This window comes from Podarcis melisellensis (assembly GCF_964234715.1).
Source record: "Podarcis melisellensis genome assembly, chromosome: 14".
Lineage (NCBI taxonomy): Eukaryota > Metazoa > Chordata > Lepidosauria > Squamata > Lacertidae > Podarcis > Podarcis melisellensis.
This window is the reverse complement of record NC_138546.1, coordinates 50,319,559-50,345,552: the sequence shown is the minus strand read 5'-3', so window position 1 is coordinate 50,345,552 and position 25,994 is coordinate 50,319,559. Positions and strand designations below refer to the sequence as shown.

General features: G+C 46.8%; 1 protein-coding gene across 4 annotated transcripts in view; it reads right to left on the bottom strand.

Moving 5' to 3' along the window:
* The window catches only part of APBA2 (amyloid beta precursor protein binding family A member 2), a 115,084-nt gene that overhangs the window by 35,516 nt on the left and 53,574 nt on the right, over nt 1-25,994 (bottom strand). For all 4 annotated transcript variants that reach the window (XM_081887648.1, XM_081887647.1, XM_081887650.1 and 1 more), the window contains 2 exons: nt 8,088-9,094; nt 562-642 (listed from right to left, as the gene is read on the bottom strand). In XM_081887648.1, the coding sequence (XP_081743774.1) occupies nt 562-642; nt 8,088-9,056 (1,050 nt within the window). In that variant the 5' untranslated portion in view covers nt 9,057-9,094. The remainder of the gene's footprint in view (nt 1-561; nt 643-8,087; nt 9,095-25,994) is intronic.

The following is a 25,994-nucleotide window of genomic DNA, read 5'->3' as shown; positions in this document are numbered from 1 at the left end:
ACAGCACCTGGGGGGGGCACAGGTGGGCCATCCCTGCTGTAAGCATGTTGTTATTCTTATTCTTATTATTACTATTATCATTATTATTGCTATTTCCACTTAACGCCTCCTCCCAAAGGAGCACAGGTCAGTCAGCACATTGATAACAATGCCATGAAAAACACTCCAGATACAGTTAAAACAATCACATTCTCTTGGCCCGTGATTCCAGGGCTGCCACAAAGAGTATCTTTTAGCCATTGAATTTCTGGGTTAACTGGGAAGGAACTCCACCCCCCACCCCCCGATATGACCTTTGGAATGTTTTGATTGTTTTGTATCAGTTTGTTTTAATGTTCTATCTGAAATAAAAATAATGCAAAGATAGAACATAATAAATTCTGGACATAAATAAATAGAACAGTTTAGCTCTGAAATCTTTCTTCAGTGATTCATCATAACCCCCCCCCCAATGTCTTTCTGCAACGCAAAGCTTCACGGCTTTGGAAAGAGAAGCATGATGTGAAATACAAGATGGAGGCAGGACAGGGAAAACAGAGCACCTTGGCCTCTAGTACTTGCCTCTGGCATATTATTATTGTTGATTGGTCCATTGAGGTCAGAACGCTGCTGTTTCCGAGGCTGATCCAACCCATTGCATACCTGTAAAAGAAGCAGAAAGACCGAACTGATCAACAGCTCAGGGAGAAGGAGATCAATGCAGCATCGTTCTATCACTGCCTCCTACCCATAATCTGCATTGCTGCTACTGTGGAAATAAGGGCTGATCTATCCATTGACTGTTTGTGAGCATATTAAAAGACTGTAGAAGATATAAAATATCTCTCAAGAGCCAGTATAGATGGTTGGTTTTTGCTGGGTTTAAATCCCGAGTTATTTATTTATTCATTTATGGGGGGGAAATTATGCATCACTTGATTGCAAAAACAAAAACAAATGAAAACCTCAAGGTGGTTTACAAAGAGAATAAGACAATAAAATTATTAGTAAAAACACTTAAAAACCAACTATTTGCAACATTTTTTAAAAATCAGCAAGTGAAAAACTGGTTAAAGTACCGGTATGTTATCAATATTCTACACGCACTGGCAAAGGAAGAGGGTGGCGGGGAGAGTGCACCGCCCACGGCACCACGATCCTGGTGGGGTGCCATCATGGCTGCCCCCACCGCACGCTGGGCGCCGTGCCACGCCCCTGTGGGCGGCGCACCATTCTCTGGGACACGTGCCACCCCCCTGTGGGTGGCATGCCACACCCCGGGACGCATACCAGCCAGGCCCCCGCCTGCTCTCTGCATGAAGCTCTGCCACTGTCTACATGTCTGGGTAGGCTTGTCTAAACTAAAATGTTTTTAGCAGGCGCTGAAAGAGCACAGAGAAGGTGCTGGCTTGATGTCAATAGGCAGGGAGTTCCAAATTATAGATGCTGCCGCACCAAAATATTGCTTTCATACAAATGGATATTTTGTGGCCCCTATAACAACTCCAGGTTCCAGAATGGCACACATGTTTATTGTCTGGGTGGTGGAATATCAAGGCCATGGAAAATGCAGACACCTATGTGGAAAGGGAGGCAATCCATGGATTTCTTCTGCATCCAAGGGGTGGCGGGGGTGGGGGCAGGGAAAGAGATTGAATAACTCTCTCCATGAGGAGCACTCTAAAAACATATGAAAAACCTGCTGGGTCCGGTCAATGGCGCATCTAGCCCACCCTCCTGTTCTCACCGTGGCCACCCAGTTAACCTGTGGGAAGCCAGCAAGCAGCACATGAGCAGAAGAGCCCCCTCCCCTCCTGGGTCTTCCAGCAACTGGTATTCTGAGGAAGCAGAACAGAGCTATCCTGAGTTGGATAGGACTCAACCACCACAGCAGATGGCCGTTTTCAGAATTCCGTTAAGGCCTATAAAAGACAGTTGTGAGAAACCCAATCACAACTGCAGCAGTACACTAAAAGTAATATATGCATTGACATATGGACACACACTAACACAAGGGAACCAGCACATAGAAGATTGCAACACTGCCAAATAACATGTAAATTATTTTGGGAGCTGCCAGGATTAAATCAGAAAAGCCTTGGCAGAAAAGCAGGATGGCTATGGGGGTGGGAAACAATTTTCAAACAAGAGTGACAGGACATAGATTGGGCCTGTGATGCGAAATGGCAGAACCACAGCTTCTTCTACCCTTTAAAGGCCTTGTCAGGTCTGATCATAATTCATTTGGCAGCACAAGAAATGCATCCGTAGCCCAGACATGCCCACATACAAAATGGGTTAGAACAGCACGCGATTTAGACAGCATGTCTCAGACATGGTCAGTAAATGAGCTTGTTTCTCCCCACAGTAATGATTCAGCACTTAGGGGTTTATCATGGTGGTGAGCAGCCTGTAGCTTTCAGACGCTAATGAATTGTGGCTCCCATCATCCCTGAGCACTGGCCATGCTGGTTGGGGCTAATGGGAGTTGTAGTTCAGGCACCAGGTTGGAGAGGGCTGTGACTCTGCCCCTGTGGCTCTGGGCATATAGAAACAATTGAACACATTTCTTTCCATTGCCAGTACTATACAATCATACGTGACAGGTTTATTGTCCCAATAACACACAAATTTCCAGGACACACAGGGCAATTCTATATCCCTTTACTGCTCCAAAATAGAAACCCTGATATAATATATTCATTCTCCAGATATTGTGCTGCTATGATTGACATACTTCGGAGGATGACATGTGCCACACAACAGGTCTAAAACTGAAGGTTTACATCTACACATTTTATATTTTGCTTGATTTATGTGCCTTACACACCAACTCGAGTTCCAGCCCCCACACCAGGGACTCATCATGGACACACAGTATTGTCTGAACTGACAGGCAGTGACTTCCTAGGGAATACTTCTTCCATCTGGTGCCCTCCAGATGTTTTGAATGGCAACTCCTATTACCCCTGACCATTGAGTGTTCTGGCTGAAGCTGACAGGAGCTGCAATCCAAAACATCTGGAGGACAGCTGGTTGGGAAAGGCTGCTCTAAGGTTTTCCAATCGCATAGGAGATGCTAAGGATGGAACCTGGAACCAAGTGCATGCAATTCCATTTCTCTGTCACTGAACAACACTCTTCCTCCAATACAAGATGATCGCTGGTCAACATGTGCAGAGCCTAAGATGCAATGCAATTGTTACAAACCAGGGCTGCTTAACGCACAGAATTTCAATGCCAACACTCCCTTACCCCAACCTACTTTTAAGAATAGATCTAATTATCTCCCCTGCTTTTGCATGTGGAAATGTCACCACTGATGTTGGAACACTGTTACCAGCTGATGCTGTCACATTGTAAAAGTCCCATATGCAAGCTAGCCATAAACAGCTCTATTTGCAAACCAGGATATATGTCTCACTTCCCGGGGCATTTTGTGTGTGTGTTCCCTCGTTCGTTCCAATCAAAAATTAATGTTCCAGATGAGAACTTGTCTCAAAGATAGCGATAGATTATCTCGTTGCTAAAAGGGGGTGGAGAATTAATTGCAAGCAAAGGCGAGAGTGGTGAGACAGTACCCTCCTCTTCTGCTTTCCCTCTCTGTGACTGTGAGGATCCAGCATGGGATTCTGGGATGAAAAAGGGAGGCTCCCCCCCCCATGCAAGGGCACCTGGTACTGTGAATCAGGAGTCCCATCCAAGTGTTCTGCTTGTCTTCAAAGCCTACGCAGTGCACTAATTTCTGCTCCCCAACTCATGGAGTGAAAAGATCTGAAGCTGGGGAGGGAGCTGCTCCACTCCAGGTGGAGGCTCTCCACCTCATTTAGAACCACAATTGTGTGGGTTTCTAAATGCGTGAGGACCCTTCACAAGTAGAGGGGGTTCCCCACTTGAGGCATTTGACCTCTGCAAGTTGGAGGGTGGTGGGGAGAGAAACAGAGGGTCCTGGTGTTTTGCCTGCCCCCATTCTTCACAAAAGGAGGGTGGTGTGGGGCTGTGCAGCATGTTCATCCCCTTCCTTCCTTCTTTCCATAATGTTCTTAAGAGGTAGGGATGATGAGGAAAGGAATAGAAAAGAAAACCACCAATATCATAATGCCATTATACAAGTAGATGATGCAACTGTATCTGGAATAATGTGTCCGGTTCTGGTCATCACACCTCAGAAAGGATATTGTAGAGTTGTAAAAGGTCCAGAAAAGGGCCCCCAAAATGATCAAAGCTAGGGGTGAAGAAACTCCCCTGTGAGTAAAAAAGGGGGCAGCAATTTGGAGCATTCAGTTTAGAAAAAAGGAGAGTAAGAGGCAACATGACAGAAGTTTATAAAAAGTGTGCATGATGTGGATAGTGAAAAGTATTTCTCCCTCTCCTAACACATGGACATCCAATGAAGCTGGAGGATTCGGGACAGACAAAGAGTAAGTACTTCTTCCTAGTCAAGAGAGGGAATCTGCTCCCAAAGGAGGCAAGGATGGCCACAAACCTGGACTACTTCCATAGAGGATTAAACTAATTCCTGGTGAAGACTACTGATGGCCACTATGACAATGTCAGAGGGCGAAGGCCTCTGAATGGCAGCTGTTGGAAAGCACAGGACAGGAGAATGGATGCTCTTGCGCTCAGATGCTGCTTGCATGCCTCCCTTGGGCATCTGGTTGGCCACTGTGAGAACACAATGCTGGACAAGTTGGGCCATTGGCCCAATCCAGCAGACTCTTCTTCCTTAAGCAGATGTTCTACCACTCAGTTGTGGCACTTGACAACAGACACTAATTCACAGTATAATTTTTTAAGGCATTTATTTTAAGGCATTGTCAAAGACTTTTCAATAGGTAAATTAAGGAAGTAGAAGGATATGAGAACTGAGTCTGGTAAATGGGGACCAGACAGCTGTACTGTGTTGTCTTAGATCAGCCTTGTGCTCTCCTGGGAGGAGCCGCCAAACTGTCTGGAGGGCACTAGGGTGGTGAAGACTGTCCTAGATTGTTTTCTTCCTCCTACTTAAAGGTTAATGCATTTATAGAGAAATTAACACATAGATATATCTAAAATGCTTGCTGTCAAAGTAGGAGACAGGAACAGATTCTGCAGCCCACATAGCTGCCCAGCAATGCATCAGATGGCAGCTGCACATCAAGCTGTTTCAGCTAATGAGCTAGTCTAGTTTATAAAGCTTAAGAAGAAGCAGTGTTCCCCTGCTCTGGGTGCATCTCCCAGGTCTCGCTAATAGACAGACTGCCATGCTCAGAAGACATAACAGGTTGGGTGGCTTAGTTGAAATTCCTGTATTGGAGAGGAGTTGGACTAGATGGCCCTCAGGGTCCCTTCCAACTCTACCATTCCAGGATTCTGTGATTAAATTACAATAATAATTTATCACTCATACTAGAACATGAGTGACCTTCTAGATCAGCCTTCTCCAACCTGGCGCACTCCAGGTGATTTTGACGACAGCTCCCCTCAGTCCTGGCCATGCTGGCTGGAGCTGACAGAAGTCCAAAACATCTGGAAGGCACCAGATTAGGGAAAGGCCCGTGTAGCACTTTCTCAGGCCTAGAACTTTTTAAAAGCATTCTCAATAAACTGAGCAACACTCTTTTTAAAAAATCTAATCATTGTTTTTAACACAAGAACTGTAAATCAGGGCTGGTAGAGCTCTAGGTGATCAGCAAAGGATTCTGTCTCCCAAATGTCTAACCATAGGAACGGTAGAACTCTAACACTAGAAGTCATGGGAATTCAATGAAGCTGAATGTTGGAAGATTAAAGCTTTTTAGAACCATACCCAACTCCCTCAACCTTTCCCCATAAGGCTTGCTTTCCATACCCCAGTCACAACCAATCTTTTCATTTCTCTTTGTGTTCTAGGAGACCAGTAGGGAGGGGAGCTGGTCACAGCAGGAAGGGAAGACTCTCTGGATTCTTCAGCAGCCTGTCTCAACTTTGCCTCTTGCCACCCTCGCCTCCAGCCTCCGCTAAGCCTCAGAGTCTGAACTTCTCTCTGCCACAGCCTCTTCCTGCTCACTAAACCCTGTTGCCTCTTCTGCTTCCAACACCTCCTCCTCCTTCTGCTCCTTCTTCTCCTTCTGACCACTCACTGTCATCCCACCACCACTCCCCTGGCTCTGAGACTTCTTCCTTGGGGAGCTGGTGGCCTCCCACCACTCCTCTGCATCCAGCCAGTCCATGACAGATCATTATATTATATATTTATTTATACTCCACCTTTTTCCCTGAAAAGGACTCAAAGCAGTTTACAGATAAAGCAGATGCCTGAGGGAAATCTGCAAAGAGAAGAGCCCCCTCCCCTCCTGCGGTTTCCAGAAACTGGCATTCAGAAGCATTGCTGTCTCCAACTTGGGCAGCAAATCAGTGGAGTTTGACAGCTTGAGTCCACTGATTTTAAAGGGTCTACTCTGAGTATGAGTGGGCTATCATCTCTAACCCTTAGGTACCAAGAGAGATTTCTAAAAGTCTGGCCCGGAAATTATGGCTTTTGAATGACTGGTGCTTTGTGGAGAGAAACCATTTAAAAAATATTATAGTGGCAAATGCAGCAGAAAGCAAATATCATGCTCCACGTGGACCCTGCTCCTACCATTTGTTGAGTGTTCAAAACAGGAAATCGAGAAAGCATTGCTATCCCCACCCCTTAATGACCCATCGCCCTCTGGGAATCAAAGGCTGAGAGAGGAACTTGTGCCAGGCAGGGTCACAGCAGACCCTGATCCCAAAAAGGACACTGGCAGATACAGAGCCGGACTCTGGAGGCAGACACAAAGAAGAAGGTTGCAACCAACAGGAGAGTTTAGGCTCCCGAAAGGCTGTTTTATTTTATTTTGTTTTATTTGTAAATTTTGTTAGCTGCTTTTCACTACTACGAGTTCCCAAACAGGGTGCAATGTCAATACAGCACAACATGAACAAAATCAGCACACCCAGTGTTTATTTTCTAGAAAAATAGGTGCCGGTACCAACCATGAAGTTGTTAACAGTAAGTGCCACACTTTTTAACAACAACAAAAAGAGGTGCCGGTACTGAAAAAAAGCAGAGAGCACACCCGTGTGTGGTGTGGTGGCCAAACTCCAACTATATTCCTGGGTGTATAAAGAAGACTTCAATTGCCAGCAAATGCTCAAAGACCTGGTGTCAGTCAAAACTGAGAGGGTTTTGAGAGGGGAGGGAATTCTATCATCAGGGTGCCTATTCAGTAAATGCCATCTTTTGGCTTGCCAAATGTCAATGCCATGTCGGACTAGGACCTTGGAGACCGGGGTTCACATCCCCACTTGGCCATGAAGCCCATTGGGTGACCTTTGGCCAGTTGCAGCCTCTCAGCCTAGAGAGATTAAACAAGAACCACATATGCCACCTTGAGCTCCTTGGAGAAAACGGTAGGTCAATCAATCAATCAAGTCAAAATCCTGACAACTGCAGCACTGTCAAGAGGATATTTTAAACATGGCATTCATTCGTTTATTTATAAAGGTATTTATACCCTGCCCTCATAAAATAAAAGGGTTGTGTACATCAATTACAAGCAAAGGTAAAACGTAGGCCTGCAATTTTGATGTATGGATGGATTGTTGTCTAAACCCCCTTTGTGACCAGGTGAAATGAAATGCCTTCGGAACAAATAATGTAAGTAAATGTCTGTATCAGGCAGAGTGCCTGTAGCCTTTTGATTTCAGGCCTAATTCACCTTGGCTGCTGGACATGCAGATAGGGCTGAGAGGAGGCTGGAGATTGGTGGGGGAGATGCTAATGGCTCCCCTGAGGCCAACCCCATGAGGTTCCTAGGAGGAGAAGGGTCATTTGAAAAGCTTTTCTTCTGGGTCAGTCTGTGCAATTTCCCAGACCTATCACCTTACCATCTCTCTCGGCTTTCCAACACTGCCTTTCCCACCTATGCTGGAGAATGAAGAGAGCAAAGCACATACTTCATAGGTATGGACTGTTAATATACAAGATCCTGTGCGTATTTGTATGTATATGCATATGTATGACTTCACCCCCAAAGCCACACTCTTCCATTGCCTTGGAGACAGACAGATGCCAACAACAAAATGTCCCCCTTAGCAAAAGAAGAGAGTCAACAACTCACCTGTTCTTGTGGCCACGTCTGTCTTTCCTCGGGGGTTCTTGACTTGGTTTTGAAGCCTCTGGGTACATCTCCCACTTGCTTTGATGCAGTGGGGATGTTCAATGATTTTGGCCTTCCCAGATGCCTGTTGGAGCTGTGGCCAGACTCTCCCTTTGGACAAGTCTCTGCATAGTCATTTGGCACGTTTTCAGTCCCTCCATGCTCCGGGCTCATCTCCGAGGCGCTGTTGATGCTGCTCATACTCATGCTCATCTTAATCTCTGCAACGATCTGGTCGATGTCTTCCTCCTGTTCTTCTAGCTCGGCCTCTTCTTTCCCAGAGTGGTAAGGAGACATCCCGTGGGGATTCCCATTTGCTTCAGGCGAGTAGTAACCCTGGTAGCGCTCTTCGCTTGGATGGCAATACTGGAGGTTCTCTTCTTGGTCTTGGATCTCCAGGCAGGCCACCTCCCCTTCCAAAACCTGGACGCAGCCCTCATGGTGGCCCGGGGCTTCTGTGACTTCACATTCATCCCGGTGCTGCATTTTCATGTCGGACCACTCCGCTTCCTCCACAGCTTCCTGGCACTCATCCGTCTCCACTGGATGTTCTTCATGGGGGACATACTCTTCCCCACTGCAGTCCATCCCTTCCAGGTAACCGTCATCCTCTGGGCAGTATCGGATGTAGTAAGTAATCCCTTCTTCTTCCTCCGGGAGCCCCTCATCGTAATCCTCCTCTTCGGAAGTGTTGTTGACATAATCAGAACTGGAGTCGCCATCTCCGCTGTGGTCGAGACACTCGTGCTCGGCCAGCGTAGGGGTGCCTTCCCTGGCAGCCACAACCTCCGTCTCCTTCTCCACATAGTCCTCCACAGGCAAGTTATCACCCTCATTTTCAGCCTCCCTACCCTGAGGCAAAGGCGGGGAAGCTCTCGCCCGGTGATCCAGCATGCTGGCTGTGGTGGTTTGACATTTCCTGCTCGCCATGGCTGACAAGTCACATGACAATCATGTCTGAGGAACACCTGCAGGCAAGAGTCCAAAGAGGAAATCAGACACCAGCAGCAGTCATTGTTTAATCAAAAGGTTAGCAGTAGGAAATCAAAGAAATAATACTACTGGGGTGTCCAGAAACAGACATATATACCGTATTTATTTATTTTTAAATGCCAGGTAGGGTGGAGTGGAGCACAAGACTCATAAATTATCCCATCGAAAGCTAGAAATCTTAGTGCAACAACTTGCTGGATGTCAAGCCATGTTGAAATGCCATTAAATAATCCACATTGTAACGAAAAGGGGAAAAGGTAGATTTAGATGGTTTAATCCAGGGACTTTTCTATTCTAGGGTACTCTGGGTCCCTGGGACACCTCAGCACAAGAAGAAAAATGAAAATCAAGCTTCTGTGAAAAGCAGCTTGCCCCCCCTCCCCATGAATCTTCCCCTGCAAATCTGCAGTTGTCAAAGAGTGTGGGGTGCATTTTAGGATGTACTGCAGTCTCCTCCAACTGAGTGCCCCCCACCCAAGCAATTCAACTGTTCAGCTCCCATTGTTTCTGACCATTGGTCGTGTTGGCTGGGACTGACGGAGGGAAGTAGGTTGGTGGTGTAACAGATTCAGAAAGTCAAAACAAAATTTTAAAAAATCCTTCCAGTAGACCTTAGAGACCAACTAAGTTTGTTATTGGTATGAGTTTTACACGAAAGCTCATACCAATAACAAACTGAGTTGGTCTCTAAGGTGCTACTGGAAGGATATTTTTTTTTAAAAAAAAATTACTATGGCAGACCAACACGGCTACCTACCTGTAACTAGATTCAGAAAGTGTAATTAATCATTTCACAACACACCTGCCTAAACATGCATGAGATTTTACTTCATGTGGAAGAATCCTGTACTGTGCTTAATGAAACAACCTCTATGCCACCTGTTCCAAAGAGATGCAAATTCATTAATTCTAAAGCCCATCAGTTGCTTGTGGCTAAGAACAACTTCCCAATCTAGGCAGTTGTCACTCACACATTTAATCTATTTTTACCTGTTCACACTTCCTAATATCGCCCTATTATAAATTATTTATTTCCTCAAGACAATGGAATTGATGAAATATGCTGTCCTCAATTTCAAAAATCCTTCCATGCCACTATACACAGACAGACACTCATGTTTCAGTGTGTGGTGATATCATTCCTTTAAGACTGGTTTATGGGACCGGGTTAGAACCTCAGAAATAAGGAGCCAACGTACAGCTGTCTCCTGTTTGTGGGATGTAATCCACTGGTGCAGTCAAATGCAACATTCCTTATTTTAAAAGCTATCCAACCACACAAGCCTTGAAATCACAAATCAACTGCTAACCACTGCAAAATTTACAACTAAGACAGAAAAATGTACCACAGTCACTGTTTTCTTTCCATCTGTGGTATTTTTTCAAACAGATAGATAAAAAGAGAACATACTCCCCGCCACACACACACACCTCTGTGCCCCCCAGAGACAAAAGGACTCCAGAAAAATGATTGAGGCTATTATTGAGATCAGGTCATGCAGCATCAAGCCTCTTGAGAACAGAATCTACGCTGCAGGGACAGAGGTGCACCACACATGCAAGGGATTGTTGGACAAATTGCTGGTGCATTACAAAGGAAACTGTGAAGGCCATAAAGAGGCTGAGAGCCAACCAGGGCCAGAGGGAAGAATCAGGAGCATTGGAAGCTTGGGAAAAGCAGCACATTAAATGGAAGCTGAAAAAAATGTCACTGCTCTGAAAACAACCATTTGCCCATCGTAATAATGATGAGATTGTTAGTGAGTGTTCATATTAAATCAAGCAGTTAAAAGTGCCATTTCAGGCAATATTGATTTGTCACTATAAATGTGATTAAAAAGGGAATAATCTGCACCTCTCAACAGAGAATACTAATTAGACTGCTAGTTACTGTTCCATATAATATGTCTTTCAAAGTGACCTGCCCCTTCACTCTCCTTCAGGCTTGTAGTCAATCCTCCCTTATTTCATACAGTGCTACTTCGGGTTAAGTACTTAATTCGTTCTGGAGGTCTGTTCTTAACCTGAAACACCACTTTAGCTAATGGGGCCTCCTGCTGCCACCACGCCGCTGGAGCACAATTTCTGTTCTCATCCTGAAGCAAAGTTCTTAACCTGAAGCACTATTTCTGGGTTAGTGGAGTCTGTAACCTGAAGCGTATGTAACCTGAGGTACCACTGTACAGGCTGGCTCTAAAAGTCAACCACTGGAAGGGCCTCATCAGAGACTGCCCTGCCCACCTCATGACAACAGGACACAGGTTGAGGCGCAGGGCTGCTTCCTGCATATACACACAGGACAGGTCAGAAACGGGCAAATTTCCCCGTGTGGTCAAGGGCCACTAGTGGCGCCCTGTGGGGGCAGGCCCCCTAATATTTTTGATAAGGGAGCCTCCCCGCCCCCCCTCAATTCCACGGCAATCCTCAAAAGCAAGCACCCTGCTGGGTCTTTTGAAGATGACCAGGGACACGGAAGGGCAAAGTGTCTGCACCCAGAGCCTCCCTTTGCCAATTGCCAGAGCACCTCCCCAGAGGGCACACTGGCAATCTCTTTGCCCTGCCATGTCCCTTTCACAAAGATAAGGCAGCTGGTGGGGGCGGGGGGATGGCAGTCCGAGTTGGTCTGGCTGGGTTGGGGGGCGTAGCAAATACGACGTCATGCACATGTGACACCCCCCCCCTCCAATGCTGGGTGCAACTGGGTGCTTCGGAGTGCTGCATTCCCTTGGGGGTAATCTGCTGAGGGCCACATGGTGAGCAGGGCAGAAGACAACAGTGGGTGGGGGCAAAGCGCTCCTCCTCCCCATGCCAAGGGCTGCTGGGAAGACGGGCAGATGGCTTTTGAAATTAGGCTGAGGTCCACAAGCTGCCCACTCCTGTTATAAATGATCTCACCAAGCAACACACCGGACAGCTGCAACACAACTGAACTACGGCTATGTTAAGAAGTTAAGCCAGGTCACTATGTGAGTGACTATTTGGCCCAAGGTTTAATCCTCCCCTAGCCCAAGGTGCCAACCAGAAAGAGGGCTCTAGGATTCACACCAAGCACCATGTCAGACCCCCCAAGTGCCCCTATTATCCAGGGACAGTCCCAGATTTACAGAAGTCATCCCGGTTTCTGATTTGATCCCAGAATGTCCCCCTTTTCCTTAGGATGTTCCTATTTTCATTGGTGAAATGTTGGAGGGTATGGTACCCAACCCCTGAGCCATCTGAAGACAGCCCTGCATAGGGAAGTTTTTTAATGATTAATAGTTCATTATATTTTTATATATGTTGGTAGCTGCCCAGAGTGGCTGGGCCAACCCAGTCAGATCGGCAGCGTATAAATAGTAATATTATTATTATTACTGTGGAATAGGACACCCCTATTTTCATCAGAGAAATGTTGGAGGGTTTGCTGTGTATGATACCATGATACACTATATTCTTTATTAAATTTTTATTCTGCACTTCACCAAAGAATCACAGGGCGGTTTACAATATAAAAACACAAAAACACATAACATAGTAACAAAAGCAATAATCTCCTGCACAATTTAAATATTATTATTTAATTTAAATGGTCATAACTGTTCGACAGTGGAATTTGCTGCCAAGGAGTGTGGTGGAGTCTCCTTCTTTGGAGGTCTTTAAGCAGAGGCTTGACAGCCATATGTCAGGAGTGCTCTGATGGTGTTTCCTGCTTGGCAGGGGGTTGGACTCGATGGCCCTTGTGGTCTCTTCCAACTCTATGATTCTATAACTTCCCCAAAATAATTCTGGGTGCTGTAGTTTGTTAAAGGTGCTGAGAGTTGTTAGAAGAACCCTAATCCCTCACAGAGCTACAATTTCCAGAGTGATTCAACAGTCAATCCCTTTGGGAATTGTAGCTCTGTGAGGAGAATAGAGGCGTTTCCTAACAACTCTGATCACCCTTAACAGCCTTGACTGTTTAAAGTGGTATCATAGCGTTTTATATGTACAGTGCGAATGTGGCCACAGGAAAACAGAAGACACATTCATTTTGATGGAAGAACAGGATCAGCAAGGTAGAAATCTTCATGGCTATATAAAAAACGAGATTAAATATTTCAAATATGGAAGGAAGCTTGCCCTGACGAATGGGGGGGGGGAGCTAGTTATTCCTCCCCTGAAAGAAATGAGTCCACAGCAATTAAAAGCAATGACTGCCAACTCATATTGATCAGTAATACCTAGCACTTTCAAGATACAAAAGGAAATCAATGTGTAATTTGCAGTGCAATTCCTTTTGTTCCAATTTAGGACACAGTGATGAGGAGCTCACTCAGGTTTCATTACCTCAGCAGAAAGAGCCCACTCATTAGCATCAGAAACTCATAAATGCTTAGTAGTTTTTCCTTCCCAACTTTTTAACAATGTAAAAAGCAATGAACTCTGAATAAACAGCTCAGTCTGCGTGCACCTTTCCGTATCTGTTTTTAGGCTCAGCCTAGACAAGTCATCAGGTAGTAAATAGCTCCTGGACTTATCACAGGGGAAGTTTTTGTGTTTGGTAAGAAGAATTGATTGTTAAGCCACTCTGGGAACTGTAGGTCTGTGCGGGGAATAGGTGTCTCCTAACAACTCTCAGCTCCCAGGATTCTCTGGGGCAAGCCATGGCATGATAGCTCTTTAAATGTATGGTGTGAATACTGCCTCTGTCGGACAAACTGATGATGGGAATTGTAGTCTACAAAACTATTGAGGGCACTACACTGCTGCCAGTCTGCCAGAGATTTAAAGTATTATGCAGACTGAGTGGGCGAGACCAATAGTGGGTCCAGGTAGTTTCTGCACATGCTGTAGAGAAGAGCTTTCCAAACTGTGTGTGAGTGTGTCACACAAACACTCCACGTGCTCCTCCTGGGGCTGGAAAGGGGTGAGTTTAACCTCTGGTTTGCTAGGAAAACAGAATTACTGTGTCACAAAATGATGCATGTCTATGTCACCAACATGAAAAGTTTGGAAAGCTCTGCTGTAGAGGGAAGTGAGGGGCAGATGGGGCTTGTCCACCTGGGAAGGGAGCCCATCTAGGAGAAGGAAAACTCTGGTCCCTTGTGGGATGTCTTGGGAGAAGAAAAGGCTAAGAAGTAAACCCTAAGAAGATCCAGAGTGGAATCCCTAAGACACTTGGATGGTGCCTTGTACACTCCTGCAGCCAAGCTGGTGCCAAATGTATTGTTCTGCTTTCCTTTGGACCACATCAGCAAGGCCAAGGGTCTTGTCATCTGGGCAGCCCAGGACCTCTGTACACGCTGTCCAGGTTTGACCCTGGGGAGGCCACTTTGGGGCTGCTACTGCAGCAGTTTGACTTCACCCCCAGAACACTCCATTGTCGCTTGAGACAGATGGATGCCAAGAATAAGGTAGTCTCCTGGATTCCACTGAGAATCATTAGGCTAAGCTGAATGGCAAAAGTAGCTAAGTGCTCAGCTTTCCTTGCCCAGATTGTTCTAGGGGCCAAAAAACAGCCGCTTCAGATATGCCAGAATTCCTACAGACCAGGAACACAAGAGGATCATCACTGGCCAGCACCCAGAAATGGGTGAGGGCGGAGAAGCAGTTTGTGATGTGAGATAGTTTGTCATAGTAAAAGCTTTTGAAAAATGATAAGAGAGATATATCTCCCTGTGGTCTGCTTAACAGGAAATTAATTTTGAGGTGGTTGGCAGTTGTTTGATCTCTGAGGAAACTCTGGGCTTTTCCCCCTCCCTGACTCCACAAAGAAGGTGCCCTTGTTATCAGGATCAAATATTCCTTGGGGAAATTGGAGCAGATCTAAAAGCATGAAAAGCATACACATTAGTAAGAGGTGGATGGTCTTCCAGACTTCTTTGCGTTATCACCATGATCTGCATAGAGGGCATTTGAGTCTGAAGCTTTCTATAATGACGTGCTGAAGAGCATTATGTAAAATGTCACAAAATATTACAGCAAGCTGTAGCTTCCTCCAGAGATGGCTGAAGAATACTTAAAAAGGTAAAGCGACCCCTGACCATTAGGTCCTGTCATGACTGACTCTGGGTTTGCGGCACTCATCTCGCTTTCCTGGCCAAGGGAGCTGGCGTACAGCTTCTGGGTCATGTGGCCAGCATGACTAAGCCGCTTTTGGCGAACCAGAGCAGCGCACGGAAACGCCGTTTACCTTCCTGCCGGAGCACTACCTATGTATCTACTTGCACTGGCATGCTTTCAAACTGCTAGGTTGGCAGGAGCAGGAACCGAACAACGGGACTTCACCCCATCGCAGGGATTCAAACCGCCGACCTTCTGATCGGCAAGTCCTAGGCTCTGTGGTTTAACCCACAGCGCCACCCACGTACCTTCTGAAGAATACTTACCTGCTCCCTTTTACATTGCAGTATCTTCTCTCTGCAAATGCAAAGTTATTTGCTTTGGCAATGGGGGAGGGGGAGAAAGAAACATCCTTTCCTGTCTGTCCCTAGTGCAGACTGCACATATAATAAGGATGGGGAAGCCCATAATCTCTGAGACAGTGCAGTGATTGTGGTCATGCTACAACCTCCTGCTAGCACATAAGTAGCATCCGGTTGGGTTACAAATTGGATGGGGGGCCACATGTTGAGATTCCTGCATTGGGGTCCCTTCCAACACTATGATATTCTACAATCTTACAAGAGCTCAGTGGCATCATAAAAATTCTGAAGGGGTTCTAGAGATTTAGAGAACAGGACATGCAAGCTCTACAACAGAGCTGTTGGTGGTTCACCATCCTTGGGATGTCATGGCGCTGGGTTCCAGCAACCTACTCTAATCAGTTGGTATGTGCAGGATTCCTTGCAGATGAGCAGATACCTTGGGTCCTGCTCTGAAACATTTTGGTGGAGAGCAAAATTGGTTGATTCATCTCTACCCAAATTCTGGACTGGATCACAGAAGCCAGAAGATGAAGAGACTTTCCAAAGCACAAGAAGAGAGAAATGGTTTATTTTTATTTTTTTAAATCTAATCATCATGCAAATACACCTATTTTATGTTATTAGATAGAATATAAACTTATAGCATGTAGCTTTCACCATCAAAATGCTCAGTCATCTACTTTTCCAGGACCTTAAAACATACCGTATACATCTAACCTAATTGCCCTAATTACCTCCTTGTCATTCATTCTTAAAGCACTGAGTGCTTTGAAATGCAACAAATATTTACCATGAAGGGTATAACTGTCATCTTACAATTCCAATTATTATTATGCATTTTAAGAAGTGAATATTCAGCAAACGTTGTCAATGCGTAGCCTTATCCATCAAACAAAACTATTTCTTACAAGATAAAGTCCTTAGGACTGTCTTTGTTTCTTTCACAATGAAATATCCAACTATCACACTGGTTACACTTTCCAACTAGAGAACAACAAAATAAATTATCCCCAAAGCAATTTCATAATTATCCCCAAAGCATTTTCATATTCTTAATCACACTCATGTTTGCTTTATCGTTATCACCTCTTTAGATTCCTGATTTGCATTATCATAATTGAATATAACTTACACAGTACAATGAACAATTAACTTATTCCTGTGCAAAGGGAAAGGGGAGGTGTTTGTAAACGAGAACATCCACACCAGATTGCCTGATTTTGCTCAGGTATTTCACACAATACTAGAGCTGGAAAGTTCAAAGGGATCCCTAGACTCTAGAGTCATCTAGTCCCACCCCCTGCAATGCAGGAGGTTTTTCCTTGAAAGAGAGTAGAGTTGGGGGGTCACAGAAGAGGAGACCACACACCTAAGTGGAGAAAGAATTGGGAGAGGCATTGAATGGTGGGACTGGGAGAGGGAGTCTTGTTTGTCTTGTAGTATCATTGGAGGAGAGAGTTCCCAGCTGGCTAATAGAAATAATGGTTGGCTTACAGTCCTAGGTACAAATAGGGATGGCATAATCTGTCAATTTTTGTTCTCTGTTTCTCTTTCTTCCAGATTTAAATTTGGTTATCCATATTTTGAAGCACTTTGCAATTCTTTTAATAAAAAGATTCCTCCTGAAAATTAATCAGCATCTTAATGCAATTTTATTTTCTGTTTGAGAGAAAACATATAATGGGGAGAACCAAGACCCCCTCCCATGTTAATTCCCAACCCCCCAGGCCTAAAAGTTCCCAGTGCTCTTTCCTAATCACAATCCTTAAAACAAGGTGGCAACAAAAGCATTTCACCCTGTATTGATTTGCTAAGGCTGGTAAGTGTTTTGAAACAACAAGGGGCTTTTTTTTTGCTAACAATGAACCATGTCACTCTGTTTTGTGAAGAACCATTTCTTTATAAAGATCCGTAGCCCTCAGCAGATTCTGTATGAGGTGTGTTGTTCCTCAGTGCATAATCTCTACACATAAAAAAACGGGCTTTAAAATATTTATCCCCATCTCCAGTATGCACCAAAAATTACAGCTAGTTAGAAGATTAAATAAGCCTGTTGATGGTTTCAGCAGATATTCAGGCAAGCCCCCCCCCCCTTGCCTCCTACACACAGACACACTCGGCTTGCAGAAAATGTCAGGGATGATGATGTTGCTTAGAGAATTTATCGTCTTCAAGTTAACCTCTGGAAAACGAAGGAGGATATTAAAGCTAAAGACAACCTACTCTTTCCACTCCATGACCACATTCACACCATACATTTAAAGCATTACGAGAGCGCTTTAAATGGTCTTGGCTCCCCCACAAAGAAGGATGGGGGCTGCTGTTTGTTATGGGTGTTTCATGGTTCCCCGTGAAGAGGGACGAGTCATTAAGCCATTCTGAGAACTGTAGCTCTGGGAAGGGGAGGGGGGTCCCGTAACACAGCGCAGCTCCCAGGATTCTCGGGGGGAGGCATAGCTGTTTAAAGAAGCACCATCACACTTTAAATGTATAGCGTGAAATGTGTTGAAATGGCACCCTTTGTATATAATAATGTGAGGGGGAGAGCAGGGCTATCATTATGCCCCTTGCCAGCTCTCTATTAGGGAGCATGGAATTAAGCCTGACCAGAGCATGTGGAACCCTGATCGTGCAGGATTTCACACAACAGGGGGGCCTGCACTGCCTTTCCAGGTGTGCATCCCCAACATATAAACAGACAGGATGTGACACCATACTAGTCAGTGGGCAGAGCGCTGCTCCTTGACTCATGTCATGACTGATGGCCAAGGAACTGCAGCGGGTGCCAGTGTTCAGAGGAATTCAGTTCAGTTCACCTTTAAAACCGAATCTCTCATTCCACACTTTCAGAAACAATGTGAGAACCAAAACACAGCCATCCATCAAAATTCTCAATTTTGCATTACAGTTCTCCAACAACAGAATGCAAATATTCGGGGAAAGTGTCACACAAATCAATTCCTTAGTGAAAATGTCAGGGAACTGACATCTAAAGCGCCGCAGGTGCAAAGGCTCCCTGAGGTTGAGAGAGCAGTAGCAGCGGAAGAGGGAACCAGTAGAGGGCGAGCAAGAACTCCAAGGGAAAGTGAGTCGGAGGGATGGCTCAGAGACGCTTCAAGCGAAACCAGTGGGGAGGTCTCAGGACCTCCTATAGGGACACCCACACCTCGACGGAAACTGTCACGCCGAGAGGCCAGACGACGTGTTTCCGTTAAGGAGCTTTTATGTTGGAAACGTTTCCGAAAGCAGCCACTTTCGGATTCTACTAGTGATTGACGCAGCCATGCTGGAGGGGCTCCGTCACAGGCAGAGGTTTGAAAACCTGATCAAACTCTGAGGGACTTGCATTTTACGCACAAGCAGCTCATCGTCCCATCACAGCAATCCGAAAGTCACCGAAAGCCAGCTTGTGCAGAGAGAAGCATCATGAGCAACCCAGCCGGAACCGGGGGTGCAGGAGCAGCTGGAGGGGGTCCAAGCCTGGAAGAAAGGTACAGAGCGTTGGAGATCCAGTTGGCGCTGCAAACGGCGAGGCTTGAGGAGAGGAGGGCTCAGGATGCAGAAAAGGGAAAGGAGAAAACCACCCCGCTCGCCAGAAAGGTACCAGGATTGGTGCAGAAATTCGGGGGGGATCCCAGGAACTATCATGCCTTTAGAACAGAGATGCAATACGCTCTAAACTTGCAGTTTGATGACTTCCCCGACGAGGAATCGCGAGTGGCGTATGTGATTGGCCATCTCGAATCCGGGGCGAAAGATTGGGTTAGACCCCTGATGGCAGCGAATAATGAGATCTTAAAGGACACGAGGAAGTTTTTTCGTGCCATGGACCTGATGTTTTCCAGCGATATTGAGCAGGGGGTGGTGCGAAGGCAGTTAATGGCTTGCCAGCAAGGAAGCAGATCTGTCCGTGAGTACTGGACTGAATTTACTATGCTGATTCATAAATTGGGGTGGGACCTATCGGCGGAGCCCATCCAAATGCTTTTCGAAGAGGGGCTTTCTTCAACCGTCAAAGATGAGCTTTCCCGGGGGCCCAGGGCGGAGTCTATGGACCAATTAACCAAATCTGCGCTGGCCATAGGAGCGCGCCAGGAGGCGAGGGCTTTGGAAAGGCAGGAAGGGAAAGGAGACCGTTGGAGGGAGTTCCGCATTCCAGACATTCCAGAGCCATCTTTCCCGCCGGCAGAGCCGATGGAAGTTGGAACAGCGCGGGCGCGCGCAGTTTCAAATCCCAGTGAAGGGCGGAAGAAGGAGGGAAAGAGCGCCAAGAGATGTTATCTCTGCCAACAGCCAGGGCACTTTGCCAGAGTCTGCCCACAAAGAAAGGAATGGCAAGGGATGGCAGGAGCTGTTGGGGGAAAGGAAGAGGAAAGCAAGGAGCAAGTAAAAGCCAACGCCTGGCTGCCACCGTCGGGGCACAGCAGCCAGGCCAAAGAGCAATGAAAGTGCCCATGCCAGAACCTCCCAGACCTGCTTTAGTGATAGAGGTGTTACTAGAACTGCCAAACGGACACCCACTAAAGGTCAAGGCGCTTTTGGATTCAGGCAGCTCCTGTAATTTCATGAGTAAGGAGTTTGCAGCTGAGCACCAGATACAGACCATCCCTTTAAGTAACCCCTTGCAGGTGACTACGATTGACGGCAGAGAGCTGTTGGGGGGAGAAGTTAGCCAACAGACTGTCCCGATGATAATGAGAGTGGCAAGGCACACCGAACAGATAGCGTTTAATGTGGCCATCCTGGGAGGAGCGCCCATCATTTTGGGGATGAGCTGGCTGGCGCTACACGATCCGCTAGTGGGCTGGCATCAGAGGGTGGTCTCCTTTGGGTCAGCGCATTGCCTAGAACACTGCAAGGAGGGGAAGGTCTCGGGAGGAGACAGAGTCACCCTAGCGGGGATGGAAGTGATGGGCAAAGGGAAGGTGCCCCCGCAATACGCAGATCTGAGCAACGTATTCAGCGAAAGGGAAGCAGACAAACTGCCACCGCATAGACCCTTTGACTGTCAAATCAACCTACTCCCAGGGGCCCAACTCCCAGTAGGCAAGCTGTACGCCATGTCAGACAGGGAGATGCAGGAGCTGAGGGAGTTCATTGACAAAAACTTGAAGCGAGGTTTCATCAGAGAGTCCCGAGCGGTGGGGGGCAGCCCAGTGTTTTTTGTGGACAAAAAGAACACAGACAAACCGAGACTGGTGTGTGACTTCAGGGGCCTCAATGCAGTGTCGGAGCCCCTGGCTTTCCCTATGCCCCGAATTGACGACATTTTGACCAGAGTAAGGAAGGGAAAGATTTTTACAAAACTGGACCTACGGGGGGCGTACAATCTGATACGCATAAGGAAGGGAGATGAATGGAAGACCACCATGTTTACCCCTTTGGGAGCCTTTGAATACCTCGTTATGCCCTTCGGTCTACAAGGGGGCTCCGCCTGTTTTCAAGCTTTTATAAACCACGTTCTGGGACCTTTGCTCTACAAGAACTGTGTGGCCTTTTTAGACGACGTGTTGGTGTATTCGGAAGATGAGGAACAGCATGTGAGGGACGTTCGAGAAGTGTTGGGCAGGCTGCAAGCCAACCAGCTGTGGGTGAAACTGGAGAAGTGCCAGTTTCATACCAAGGAGGTGGAATTCCTGGGGTACCGCTTGTCAGACAAGGGATTGGCCATGGATCCAGGCAAGGTTCAAGCGGTACTGGAATGGAAGACACCGAAGACCAAGAAGGACGTGCAAAGATTCTTGGGGTTTGGGAACTTTTATCGGAAGTTCATCAAGAACTTTGCCCACTTGACGGCGCCCATCACCGACTGCCTCAGCAGCAAGAAGAAATTTGTTTGGACGGTGGAGGCGGATCGAGCCTTTGAAGAACTGAAAAGGGCTTTCGCCTCGGAAGAACAACTTCTGCATGTGGATTTACAAAAACCCATGAGAGTGGAAACCGATGCATCCGACCGGGCTATAGGGGCGGTCCTTCTTCAACCGGGGAGGAGTGCGTCGGAGTGGAGACCGTGTGCATTCTTCTCGCGGAAACTGAATAAGTCCGAGAGGAATTACACGGTGTATGACAGGGAACTACTTGCCATTCACGAAGCATTCCGGAGGTGGAGACATTTATTAATTGGGGCACAACACAAGGTGCAAGTGTGCACCGACCACAAAAATTTAGAGTATTGGAGAACAGCTCGAGTGCTCAACCAACGACAAGTGAGATGGGCACAGGAATTCTCCAAATTTAACTTTGAGATTTGTTATGTGCCAGGCCCAGAAAACGTCAGGGCGGATGCGCTCTCACGCAAACCAGAATATTGGGAAGGGGAGGAGGTGATCGAAGAGAGACATGTCATCCCGGAGGACCGCTGGGTGTGTGGGGCGGCGCTGGTGGGGCAACGGGAACTGGTGGAGGAAACGGAAAATGATGAATATGCCCAGGATAAGCTCAGAGGTCTCAGGGGGGAGGGCGAGAGCCCCGGAGGTTTTGAGGAAAGAAATGGGGCATTGTATTACAAAGGGGCACTGTATATACCCGAAGGTGAATTGAGGGGGAGAGTACTCAAGCAGTTGCATGATAGCCCCACGGCGGGACATTTTGGGCAACACAAAACCATGTGGTTGGTTACCAGGGAATTTTGGTGGCCTAAGGTGAGGGAAGATGTAAGGGAGTATGTAAGAGGGTGTGACCAATGTCAGCGAGCCAAAGGGGAAAGAAGGGCGCCGGCAGGGTTATTAGAACCTTTACCCACACCAGAACGGCCTTGGGAAGCGATATCAATAGATTTTATGACGGATCTGCCAAGGTCCAAGGGGAAAACAGCCATCATGGTAGTAGTAGACCTGTTAACTAAGATGTGCCATTTTGTAGCATGCTCACATGCAGTCACAGCGGAAGAAACGGCGAAGTTGTTTGTGGAACATATCTTTAGGTTGCACGGGGCTCCCTCGAGGGTGATCTCAGATCGAGGCAAACAATTTACTTCCAGGTTCTGGAGGAAGCTCATGAGCTTGCTACACGTGGAAGTTAATTTTTCAACTGCCCGGCACCCTGAAACCAACGGGCAGGCGGAAAGGGCAAATGGCATTCTTCAACAATATCTTAGGTGTTATGTCAATGACAGAGAGAACGATTGGGTCGAAAAGTTGGCGTTGGCAGAATTTGCCTACAATAATGCGGAGAATGTGTCCACAGGGATGAGTCCCTTCTTGGCTAATTACGGGTGTCACCCCAGGGCATTTCCAGGGGAAGGAGGGGAGAGATGGAGCGTTCCAGCGGCTGAACATTTTGTAGAAGAGATGGAAGCCATCCATCAGCAGCTCCAGCTCAACTTAGAAAGGGCCAAGGCACAATATAAGAAGCAGGCAGACAAGAACAGAAGGGAAGGTGAAACCATAAGGGTGGGGGATCAAGTGTGGTTGTCAACCCAAGGGTTGCCGTTCAAAGGGGGTTGTAAGAAACTGAGGCCCAGAAGATTGGGACCCTTTGAGGTGATTCAGCAGGTCAACCCGGTAGCTTTCAAACTCCGATTACCCAACCACATGAAATTGCACCCAGTGTTCCACAGGTCGTTACTGTCACCATACAGGGGGGGACGTGAAGGGGAGCACGTCAGGGGACCAGCCTTGGAAGAGAGGGAACGCCGCAACCATGTAGCGGAAATCCTCGATTCCAGGTGGAAGGGTAATCAGGTGGAGTATTTGGTGGCGTGGGAAGGGGAACCGGAGTCAGAAAACACCTGGGTAAGTGCAGAGGAAGTCAATGACGAGGTTTTAACAGAAACGTTCCACCAAAGGTTCCCGAGGAAACCTCAGCCTATAGCAAGGTTTAGGAGGGAGTATTTCGGCACCACCGATGAGGAAGAGGAAATGGAAGGGTTCGCGGAGTCGGAGTCGGAAGATGGAGTGGACTCTGATGACGAAGAGTACCTAGAGAGTAGGAACAGCAACAAGTGGAAGGAAGTGTTCGCGACGTCGGAAGATGAGGGAGGTTCTTTCAGGGGTTTTACCTCCTCACCGCCAGTAGGAGAGGAGACGGGAGGGGGTGAAGGGGGCCCTGGAGGGGAGGTGGATGTCAGGGAACTGACATCTAAAGCGCCGCAGGTGCAAAGGCTCCCTGAGGTTGAGAGAGCAGTAGCAGCGGAAGAGGGAACCAGTAGAGGGCGAGCAAGAACTCCAAGGGAAAGTGAGTCGGAGGGATGGCTCAGAGACGCTTCAAGCGAAACCAGTGGGGAGGTCTCAGGACCTCCTATAGGGACACCCACACCTCGACGGAAACTGTCACGCCGAGAGGCCAGACGACGTGTTTCCGTTAAGGAGCTTTTATGTTGGAAACGTTTCCGAAAGCAGCCACTTTCGGATTCTACTAGTGATTGACGCAGCCATGCTGGAGGGGCTCCGTCACAGGCAGAGGTTTGAAAACCTGATCAAACTCTGAGGGACTTGCATTTTACGCACAAGCAGCTCATCGTCCCATCACAGAAAATAAAATACGGAAATGCATTAAGTTAAACTACTTGCAATAATGAATACCTTGGTCCAAATTGCAGGCAGCAATGCATTTATTAAGAGAAATTGCACTAAAATGTTGAATAATTTTTATGAGGATTTAAAAAACACCACAGATTGCTGAAGAAATGTGGAGAACTGAATTTAAGACTGGAAAAATGAGAATCTGAGAAAACAAAAATTGCCAGATTATTCCATCATTACCATAAGAGCCAACTCCTAGGTGCCAAGAGGTCACTTTGACCTTGATTATGGTTGGTTGGTTGGTTGGTTGGTTGGTTGATTATGCTGGGTAGGGCTTACCTCCCCCCCCCCCCAATATTTTATTCAAGATCACATCCCTGGTCATTACTCTTGGGCACTGTAAGAACATTGCACTAAATGGGTCTTTGGCCTGATCTAGCCAGACTTTTTATCTAAGACTTTTTATCTCCAGGGTGGGAGCTACCTACACTTGGCTTCTCTTTCATTCGGTCTTTCACCCACACAGAGCCACTGCTGCACAAGACAATTGTCTCACATCCCTTGCTGATGGAACAAGGATTCCTCCTTGCTAGCACACTGCCCTTGATTTCAAAAGAAATGTGTCAACTTTACACCTGCAGAGAAGCTGGCCTATTCATTATCAAGCATAAAAACATTTTTTTCTCCTCCCAGTGACTCATTTAATTCTTACGTTTCCTAACAAGCTGAGCACTCCTAGCGACTGATATTAAATCACATAGTGAGACTGAGAGAACACGCTGCTTTTGAACAAAATGTTTCTTTAAAAAAAAAAAATCAGAGACAGAAAAGTATAGGAGGGTCCAATAGGAATACCAAAGGGACTTTGATTAAAATAGGATTGATGGAATGCCATGGACATGCAACAGGAAGCAGGAAGTGTCATAAGCCTTTTCAGAGAAAACAAACAGCAGCATATCCACAAGGGGACATGAAGAAGAAGAAGAAGAAGAAGAAGAAGAAGAAGAAGAAGAAGAAGAAGAAGAAGAAGAAGAAGAAGAATAGTAGTAGTAGTAGTAGTAGTAGTAGTAGTTTGGATTTGATATCCCGCTTTATCACTACCCAAAGGAGTCTCAAAGCGGCTAACAATCTCCTTTCCCTTCCTCCCCACAACAAACACTCTGTGAGGTGAGTGGGGCTAAGAGATTTCAGAGAAGTGTGACTGGCTCAAGGTCACCCAGCAGCTGCAGGTGGAGAAGCAGGGAAGCAAACCTGGTTCAGCAGATTACGAGTCCACTGCTCTTCACCACTACACCACACTGACCTCAGCTTCATATACAGTAAGCCTGCAACTGACACATGGGTTACGTTCCAGGGATTGCGCCTAAAGCTAAAAGTGAGTATAGTCAGAACACATTGGGTTCAACTGCCAGTAGAATTGGACGTTGAATCCTGACAAGACAGAAGTACAGCCATACCTTGGAGGTCGAACGGAATCCGTTCCAGAAGTCCATTCTACTTCCAAAACATTTGAAAACCAAATTGTGGCTCCTGCAGCCAATCACAAGCCATGTAAGTCCTGTTGGACATTTGGGTTCCAAAAGAGCATTCGCAATCACTGGAACAATCACTTCCAGGTTTGCAGCATTTGGGAGTCAAAACGTCCAAGTTCTGGGGTGTTCGACAACCAAGGTAAGACTACTGTTTTTGGGGGACAGGGGCAGGCAGGTGTGGAGGACTCCCTGGTCCTGAATGCGGTAACTGTCCTCCTGAAGGACCAGGTGCGCAGCCTGGGAGTCATTTTGGACTCACAGCTGTCCATGGAGGCGCAGGTCAATTCTTTGTCCAGGGCAGCTGTTTATCAGCTCCATCTGGTACACAGGCTGAGACCCTACCTGCCAGCTCACCACCTTGCCAGAGTGCTGCATGCTCTGGTTATCTCCTGCCTGGACTACTGCAATGCACTCTACGTGGGGCTACCTTTGAAGGTGACTCGGAAACTACAACTAATCGAGAATGCGGTAGACTGGTGACTGGGAGTGGCCACT